The 9,466-nt window shown below is 54.1% G+C and overlaps 1 protein-coding gene across 1 annotated transcript; it reads left to right on the forward strand.

Annotated features, from left to right (window-relative positions):
- Nucleotides 1-2,295: 2,295 nt before the first annotated feature.
- ITPRIPL2 (ITPRIP like 2) lies at nt 2,296-9,028 on the forward strand. The gene has a single exon (XM_037507541.2). The coding sequence runs from the start codon at nt 2,319-2,321 to the stop codon at nt 3,906-3,908; it is 1,590 nt and encodes a 529-aa protein (XP_037363438.1). The 5' UTR covers nt 2,296-2,318; the 3' UTR covers nt 3,909-9,028.
- Nucleotides 9,029-9,466: the final 438 nt, after the last annotated feature.

Raw genomic sequence — 9,466 nt, forward strand, 5'->3', positions numbered from 1 at the left:
AGCCCCCCAGCAAGCCTTCACTCTATCTGGGCTCTCTGGCGTTCTCTGCTTCTGCTTCGGGCTTCTTCTCTTTCGGCTTCTACTGCTGCTGCTTCTCCTGGCGTCCCTGTGACACCGCCCTTAAAAGCACAGTCTTAGCACAGGTGTACCCACTCCAGGTACCCACCATCAGGCATGCATTCAGGATCCCAGGGCTCCCTCATCTATCCTGATGGCGGGAGGGCAGAAAAGCCTGATACCTTTTACCTTACCCTACACAGTGATATTCAAGGTGGCTAGGGCCTCAACATATGAATTTCGAGGGGCTACAGTTCAGCCCATGGCCCCACCGCAGGCCAGTCAGTGCATTCTCTTACTTGGTGGCTTTTAACACGTGGCCTGAGTCTACCCAGAGGCTTGGCATTTGCTGCACAGCTCAGACAAGTGAAACTCTGCTGTCCTCTGCTCTGAGGACAAAGTGAGGCGAGGGGCACCAGGGGCACTCGGGGGTGGAGTGTGCCAACCTAGAAGAGAGCAGACAGAAGCGGATGAAGGGGCCGGGTCGCGCTGTGCTGACGTAGGATCCCCAGGACAGCGCCGCTAGCACAGCCACTACAGTCCACTGACCTGAGTTGCTGTCACCCGCCACCCTGAGAATCCTGACGAGTAGACCTGGTCTCGTAGCCATTAGCAGTAGAGACGGGATCCGCTCAAAGAGGCTCAACCCAGGATTATCCCGGAGAAATCTCAGTGCCCAGGAGCCATCCTCTGAAACCTGACTTGCTGGTGCCAGTGAGGTCCTGATATTTTTAATGCATTTATCCTGGCTCTCCTTAAGGGGCGCGGGGGGTGGGGGGAGGGAGATCAGGGAAGGTGCAATGAGTGTAAATGAATAAAGACAGTTATTTAAGGAAATCCAGATCATGAAATAAACCCAGATGATTCAGGGCATGCTCTCTGAAGAGCCCCCCAGAACTGAGATCCCGACCTATAGGTCCTGACAGGGCACCCAGAAAATTCCAACAGTGGAGGAAGGGACTCTGATGCCCCTCTCAGAGTCCTGCCCCCTCATTTTTCTGGAACCAGATGCCTGAGTTCAAGAGCAGGTTCTGCTAAAGCTCTGTGACCTTGGGGAGCAGCTCAAACCGCACTGCCCCAGTTCCTCATCTGAAAAAATGGGGGAAGTAATAGTGTCCCTGTCAAAGAATTAAAGGAGGAGTGACTTTGTGCAGCGATCAGCACAGTTCCTGCACCAAGTTAGTCCTTTGTAAAGGCCGGTGCTCCTTGCTGAGCTCAGACCAAAGTCACCCCTCGGCGAGCCCGCGGAGGCCACCCACAGCCGCATCTTCTCCCGCCCCCTGCCCCCCAGTCTTGTTCTTTGAGAGCATCTTCTGCAGTGGGATTCTTTCTCTTTTGCTTTCCTTCTTTGAAAAGAAACACCTTTAAGAAGCTCAAAAACCTTGTCTACTTCGCCAACGATTTCCCCAGCACCTGGCCTCCCGCCTGACACGTAGTAGGTCCTCGGGGTAAATACTGGTTTGCGTCAAGCACAGGGGCGCGCGAGGGGCCGCTTCCTTTGGGGCCGGGCCTGCCATGTCACCACCTCCACGGGGTGGGGAGAGCCGGTCCAGCAGGAGCCTTTTTCTCCTCCGCCACTTCCCGCTGTGACCGTGTGCGCCCAGCCCCCGCGGGCGCCGCCCTGGAATCCAGCCCTCCCTGGCTCTGCCTTCGGGGCGCAAGGATGTGGGGGGGCCCCCCGGAGGCCAGTTACAAGGGCGTCCCGAAGTCCCTCCCGCCGCCAGCGTCGCTTTAAGGCGGAGGCCCGGCGAGGGCGGCCCCGCCCGCCGGCTCGCGCCGCTCCAGACTTCTGGCATTTCCTCCCCGCTAGCTGGCGCGGCCGCGCCGCCCCTCGGAAGAGGAAGCTCTCGGGCCAAGTAACGGGAACCAGCGCAGACGGGAGCGGCGGGGACCCCGAGGCCCGAGCGGCAGCCGGGCCGGCCAGGGTAGGCGGCGAGCCAGAAGCTGGCCGCGGGCAGCGCACGGACGCGCGGGGCGCGCGGGGCCGAGGGGCCGGGCGCGGCGCGCCGCGGGCTCAGGGCGCGGCCCGGAGGCCGGCGGGGCAGAGCGGGCGGCAGCTGGAAGGAAAACTTGAGCTGGGAGAGGAGGCCGAGCTGGCGGGCGGCTCCCCCAGGCCCGGCGATTGGGGAGCCCCAGCGGAAGCCAAGGAGCCCGGGACGGCGGGGCTGCCCGGGGGCTGCGCGCATGCCGGCTCGGGGGCGCCGGCGGGGCTGGCGCCCTGGGCTGCTCCCCCGCCCCCGCGGCGCGCGCCCGGCACGTCGATGCACTACACCCTCAACCTGCGCGTGTTCTGGCCCCTGGTGACCGGCCTGTGCACCGCCCTCGTGTGCCTCTACCATGTGCTTCGACGAGGCGGGGGCGCCCGGCCCGAGCCCCCCGACGGCGCGGACGGCGGCTTCCCGCTGCTCAAGGTGGCCGTCCTGCTGGTCCTCGGCTACGTCCTCCTGCGCTGTCGCCACGCCGTGCGGCAGCGCCTCCTGCCCGGGTCTCCCCGCCGGGGGCGCCCCTCCGCCTTCTCGCCCCGACGCCTCCGCGAGCCGAGCCTCGGCGTCCTGCTGGAGAGCTACTACGAGCACGAGGTGCGCCTGTCGCCGCACGTGCTGGGCCACAGCAAAGCGCACGTGAGCCGGATCGTGGGGGAGCTGGTGCGGGCCGGCCGGGCGCGGGGCTCCCCAGGCCCCATCCCCGGGGGGTCGCTAGCCCTGGCCTTCCGCGGAGACTTCATCCAGGTGGGCAGCGCCTACGAGCAGCATAAAATCCGCCGACCCGACGGCTTCGACGTGCTGGTGCCGCTGCGCCTCCCGCCGCTGGTGGCGCTGGAGCCGCGGAGCCTGGGCGGGGAGCCCGCGCTGGCCCCGGCCTTCCACGGCTGCTTCGTGTGCGCGCTGAGGGCGCCGCCGGGGCCCGCGGCGGCCCAGTGGCTCCGGGACTGCAAACCCTTCGCCGACGGCTTCTGCGTGGACGTGCGCGGGCGGCGCCACCTCTCGGCCGCGCTGGTGCTGCGCTGGTTCCAGGCGCACCTGCAGCGCTCCCTGGCCGCCGTGCGCTACAGCCTGGAGGGGCGCTGTCGAGTCAGTCTGACCCCGGGGGGCCTGGAGCAGCCGCCCACCCTGCACATCCTGCCCTGCCGCACCGATTACGGCTGCTGCCGCCTCTCCATGGCCGTGCGCCTCATCCCCGCGGTGCACCTGGGCGACGGCGCCTTCCTCGTGGCACCTCCACCGCCACCCTCACCTGTCGGGCCCCTGGTGGAGCTACCTGGAGGCCTGCGCTCGGATGTCCTGTGGGGGGTCAACACGGCTCGCCAGGAGCAGAAGCTGCTGGGCTGGTTGCAGGAACGGGCCGCCCCCGGTGCCTGCTACCTCAAGTGCCTGCAGTTGCTCAAAGCTCTGCGAGACCTGGGCGCCCGCGGGCTGGACACCACAGCTGCCACCCAGTGGGGCCGCATCCTGTCGTCCTACGTGCTCAAGACGGCGCTGCTGGCGGTGCTGCTGCGAGAGGGGCCTCCCACCCACGACTGGGAGGAGGCGCACCTGGGTGGGCGGCTGGAGGACCTGGTGCAGTTCCTCCGGGGCTGCCTGCTGCGACGCCAGACTCTCTTCCACTGCGTCCTGGGCCCCGGGGGGGCGGCTGCCGAGGTGGGCCCCCTGCCCAAGGTACTTCGCGAGGCCGCCCCCGTGGACCTCCTGGCGGCCTTCGACGGGCACGCCCGGGAATTCGCAGCTTCACGCTTGTTGTCCACGTGGCGAAGGCTGCCCCAACTCCTCCGGGCCTACGGGGGTCCCCGCTACCTTTCCATGTGCCCCCCACCCCGGGGTCAGCGCGCCCAGGGGTTCCCAGATGAACCTTAAGCCCGGAGAGTGCCCCCCACCTGGTCTAATGCTCCTAAAATCTCGTCCACCGGGTGGGAGGCGGGTGAAGCTGGGTTGATGCCGAGAAGATGGGCTGCAGAAAGTGGGGGGAGATTCGGAGGGTCGTATTGGATCGCTTAGATGTCACTCTTGGCTTCACACTCCTTGGCTTCATGCCCAGGCGACTGTTCTGAGCAAGCTATGGGAAGAAGGTGATGGCAGCAGCTAAGAGCAGGTCCCAGGGAGGTTTTGGAGAAGCCCGGTAGAGAAGCAGAACGAGATGCCGGGGAGCTTCCTTCTGTCGGTTTTTGAGGCATTGGTCTCGCTGGCCCCCAAATTTAAAGAAGCTCTTTTTTTTTTTTTTGCTATAACCACTAGCTAGGTGTCTGCATTCCCAATTATCTTTGCAAAAAAAAAAAAAAAAGGGAAAAAATCTGAATCTTTATCTACAAATGGAATTGAAGCCCTATTCCAGGGGCTGATGTTCTGAGAAGCATAGTTCCCACCATTCAGATTAATATTAATGTATTTTTTTAAGTGGTGCAATCACAGGTGATTGACAGGATGGGGAAGAATTAAGTCCCACCTGCTGAGAGGCAATCAAGAATTTGTTAGAGAAACTTCCAGCACAAATAGTACTTTATTTTGATCAAATCTTTCATTTCATGATAATTGCTTGTGCCGAGTAGCGCATCTGAAAGGGAGGCCGGTTGCATTGATTATTAGGCAATGTGCAGTCTTGAAAAGGGGGCTTGCTTCATGCTTTTCCAGGCGCCAGCAGGGATGTGAACCAGTCAGCTCCCACTCATTGAGCACCTACTGCGAGCCAGGCACAGAGCAGAGTAGCAACAAAACATTTGTTTAAGACCCTGGCTCGGGGGTAAAACATGGCGGATCCGGAGAAAGCTCTATTTCAGTCTTTGCTGCTTGAGAGGTTTCTCCAGGGCTTGCTGCTGGCTGGGTACAAACCTGTTCTGGTTTAAGGCTTTTAAGCAAACTCCTGTGCATGGGGAATTCTTTCTGCACTTAATGAGATAATGAAGAGGAAATGCTGCTGCAGCACCTGGCATGTAGTTAGCGCTCTCAGGTCAATGAGCAATCATCACGAGTGGAAAGTGTCTGTCCCGTTGCCCCAGTGACCTGTAAATGGTCCTAAGAGGCCGACTTTGAGGAGCGGTTGGTCGAGTCAGATGCAGGTCTTGGAAAGCATTTCCCTTGTAGCTCGGTGTCTTGGGCGCTCTGCTGGAAGATCAGTTACTCCCCAATCAGCCAGCAGAGGAGAAAGAGGTGGAGCTCTTTTTTCTCTTTGGACATAAATACCACCAGGTTGGGATGTTCTGCTGCCAGAAGCCATTCTGACATCCCTCCTAAACCCCCCAAATTCCCGACAGCCTTCCACTGTGCCAGTCCACTTAAAACTCAGCTGAAGTTTACAGCGATCCTCTCTCCATTCGACTAATAGGAAATGCAGCCGCTCCCAGGGTTACACTTTGGGATTGTATTTTTTAAACAAAAAACATGTACGTCCTTAGACTCTTAAAGGTAAGCCCTGGACATAGCATTGGCTATGTGAATAAGGCCATTGTTTTAATTTCTGAGCTATTTTGAGGAACACTATAAACTTTTTTCTTTAGGGGACCTCCTTGGGCACTCCAGGAAATGATTGTGAATAGATGATTTCCAGGGAATCTTCTCTTGGGACCTAGAGACTTTTCTGCAGGCGGCCTCGGGCATTTGCCAGTTGTGCTGTGTCTTTGAGGCTGTGTTGGGAACAATTCACCTTGAGGCCACGAAAGTCATTCTAGTTCTTGAGGTCACTGTTAGGTCATGAGGTACAGAATTTAGCAAGGGGATCATTCAACCCACTTCCTGCAAAGATCTAAACTGCACAGTGTTTATCAAAGTTATTTTAAAAATAAGTGCCAAGGATAAGTAGATCTTTATATGTGTATATAATGTTTCTATACTCAGCCACCATTTCCGGGAGTCATTCAGTCTGCTGGAGTGGGGCGCAGCAAGGCTAGAGTAGGGTTATAAAGCTTTAAAAGCTGAATTTTCCAAATATTTCTGGCTAGTTTGATAGGTTCTTTTTTAATCTTAATTGTATATTGAAGTTTAAATCTGGTAACAGGCTATTCTTGTAGGTTTATTATTATTTTTTTAGGTTAATTTCCCCAAATCTCTTCCATCCTCAAGATTTTTAAATTTTATTTTTTTTAATTGCTGGGGCATTGTGTTTGTGAATTTTTAAAATATGAATGTTTTATTTAAATGCCATGCTGAACAATTGTTCTCTGCACGTGGTAACCAAAACCTAATGATTTCGATCAATTTTGATCAATATTTAGTCATCCAAAACATGTACTGTGTACAAATGAAATAATACGGTGTATTTGCCGGGTATGATGGGTGCCCGAGGCACTTATTAAGAGCAATCCTGTATTTTATTAGGGCCCCATCATTGCCTTGATCTGAAATGTACACATTTTTGGTGTATACTTGGTACTGGAGATTCACATATGCAATATTCTTTCACAAGAAGGCTCAAAATTACTCATATTTAAAAAAAACTACAACAGGTAAATTGTCCAGCCAGTACCCACAAAAAAATGTTTTTGGGTCGATGACTCAGCCATTTTGCCCCAGACACCCTTCAGTGACTCCCACTGACTGGTCTGGGGAGCCGTCCTGGAATGTTCGTGAGCTGAGAGAAGATTTTATTATTATTATTATTATTATTTTTTTTTTTTTTTTGCAAAATGAAACTGAAGCCGAAAGAAAGGAGACAGCAAGCGAACCCGGAGAGGTCTGAAGAATTCAGGAAGGAGGAGTTAAGATGGAAATAGAAGGAAGGGAGGACAAGAAGGAGGCTGGAATGGAAATCATGAGGGTGTGAGAGAGGTTTGGGTTAGGAAACACGTTTTTAGATTTGTGCTCTTTCAAAGGAGGGGTCAGCAAACTCAGCAGCCCGCAGAGGCAAGGAAGGGAGGTGAACAAGGGCGGGGTGGGTGTGCCTGGTGGCTGTGCCTGTGTTAAGGGGTACAGCCAGGCCTGGGCTCCAAGCAGGGAAAAGGGGGAGGAAGGGGCAGAAAAACGAACTTTTTTAAAAGTTCTTAGAGTAATTTTTAACTGTTCAAAGCATCATGTGGGCCAGACAAAACTTTTTTTGAGCCTGGGGGCTACCAGTTTGCAACCCCTTCCTTACACAGTTAACCTCCCCCCAAGTATTTATAACGCGATATTTATTAAGGGTAGGAGCTGTTATACATAGTTGGGGTGTGGTATTTTAAGTCTTCTTTATCTCTCAGAGCTAAGCTTTATTGTAACAACAAACCAAAAAAAATTTAACATGTCCACAGATAACACAACTCAGTTTCTGAAGGACTCTCCCGTCTGGAACCTTCTGTGAGAGTCAGATCAAGTCATCAATGCTTGGCATTTCCTTCCTGGTGAATTGGGGCCAAACTCCTTGGCCCTGTCGGAGTTTGCCGATGAGTAATCAGGAAAGATTGCAGAATAACTTGTTTTTCATTTGTATTTCATTTTTTTAAAAGTTTCTTAGTAGTATCCTAACCAGTGCCCTAGCAGTGGTGGCTGGTGGGATTGAACCCAGGAAAACCATGCTGGGTCTGGGAGCCAAAAACACTCTTTTCAGATGTTCCAAGCACTTTCTGACTCTGTGGCTTCCACCGACATAGACATGCTGGCTTTCCAAAGGCGTTACCCCAGCACACTTCCAAAGCATCTCTTTTAACCTCAAGGGGTAAGTGACTTTTGTTGCAAAATGTGGCTTTTGACCTTGATAATGGCAACCTCACCTCTGTACCCACAGGGGGTAGGCTGTTACTTCATCAACACATCCAATGTGCCTTGAGAGGGAACTGAGTTCAGTGTTATCATCGTGGTGTTTGTTAATTTTTTAAAAATCGGCTATCTATTACTTACACACTACTGTTCATTTTTTTCTGTCTACATAGCACCTGATCTGGTGCAGATAAAGCAAGTATAGGTGGGGGAGGGTGACAGAAACAGAGAATAGACTGAAATGGGCAACCTAAGGATTCATCATCTGCACCTTGAGGTATCAGAGATGCTTTTAGCACATTTCATGTCAAAAAATAAAAGTGCCTTGATTCAGTCCTTGATTTTAAAACATTCCTCTTATTTTATTGCTATTTTTAACAGGTACTTTGACCCCCAAACTGTGTAGTATCATGTGGTCTGTCGCTGACGTCACAGGGTTTATTTTGTTCTAATAACGGAGACCAAAGAGTTCATCCAGTCTGGTTTGGCTGCTACAGTTGTGTGATTCCAAGGTGTTCTCATTGTACCGGGTTTCCTGGGCCCTGACAGCTGAGGCCTCCTGTCCATTTCTGTTTCAGGTTGGAGTAAATTTGCACTTTTTAATCACATGGGTCATTCAGGGACCTTGTTCTTTTGTACTTGCTTTACTAATAAAGGAACTTTTAGAAACCTCTGGACTGATGGTGAGATTTGGGGAGGCCTCTTGTCTTCGTGGAGGGCCGCTGGTGGCTGCCCTGGCTGCGGCTTCCTTACGTAACCCCTGCCTCCTCTCAGCGTCAGGATGTGCAGCAGCTGGGGGCAACTGTTGACAGGGGCTTGACTCTGGACACAGGAGGGAGACAAGCCAGTTCACGGCTCCTTGCGCCTGCTGCCTGGGGCCCAGCCTTTGATCTATTTCCTGGCCTAGAACCTTCTGCTCCTGCCCCCTTACTCTCTGCCTGCCACCTCCATGCCTGCCTTCCCCCCTTAAATTCTCCACTCCCACACACCACCCCAAACACAATTCAAGTCTTGGCCTGTGGCTAATTTTATAGCTCAAGAATTTTGCCCAGAAATCTCTTAGACCCTCCGGCCTTCTCAAAAGGGTAAACATTGGCTAATAGGAAAACCCACCAGGCTTAGTGAGAGATGGAATCTGGGAGACCGCGTAGGACTCTTCAAAGCCTTGGAGCCAAGTGCAAGTTGAGGAGAACCTGCAGCCACAGGTTCCCCTTTGCCCAGGGGAGAGGCGGTGGGGTGTGTTAGATTTGGTTGTCAACAAGCAGCTATTGAGTGATTGCTGCTCTGGGGGTTGAGGACACACACAGAGATGGCCCCGGCAGATATGGTCTCTCATGAGCTTACAAACTAATTGTGGGAGGCAGGCAATTAAAGAAGCCGTTTCCATACAGTGTGTGGGTGTTCGGTGGGGGGAGGGTTCTGAAAGCAACTCAGTCTGGGAGGGCTGCTTGGAAGAAGTGGCATCTAAGTTGAAATCAGATAGGCAGAATCTGCTGGGTGAGGGGGGCTGGGCCAGAGAAGAATGCACCAAGCCTGGAGGTGAAAGGAGCTTTTTGGTTTGGTTGCAAAGTGGACGTGGGCAGGAGGAAAGAGACTCCAGTGGCAAAGACCAGTTAGGAAGCGGGAGAACACTGTTTACTCAATGCTGAAAATACACTCTGCCTCTTTACAGAAAATATTGGCTGGAATCACCAGGCTGGAAGTCACAGAAGCTACAGTGGTCCAGGCCTGGGCAGAGACAGGTCACTCTGGAG

This window comes from Talpa occidentalis, unplaced genomic scaffold (genome assembly GCF_014898055.3).
Source record: "Talpa occidentalis isolate TD23 unplaced genomic scaffold, MPIMG_talOcc4v2.1 talOcc4.12, whole genome shotgun sequence".
In the NCBI taxonomy this organism is placed as follows: Eukaryota; Metazoa; Chordata; class Mammalia; order Eulipotyphla; family Talpidae; genus Talpa; species Talpa occidentalis.

Coding starts and splice junctions, on each gene's coding strand:
- ITPRIPL2 (XM_037507541.2), top strand. CDS start 2,319: ATGCACTACACCCTCAACCTGCGCGTGTTCTGGCCCCTGGTGACCGGC.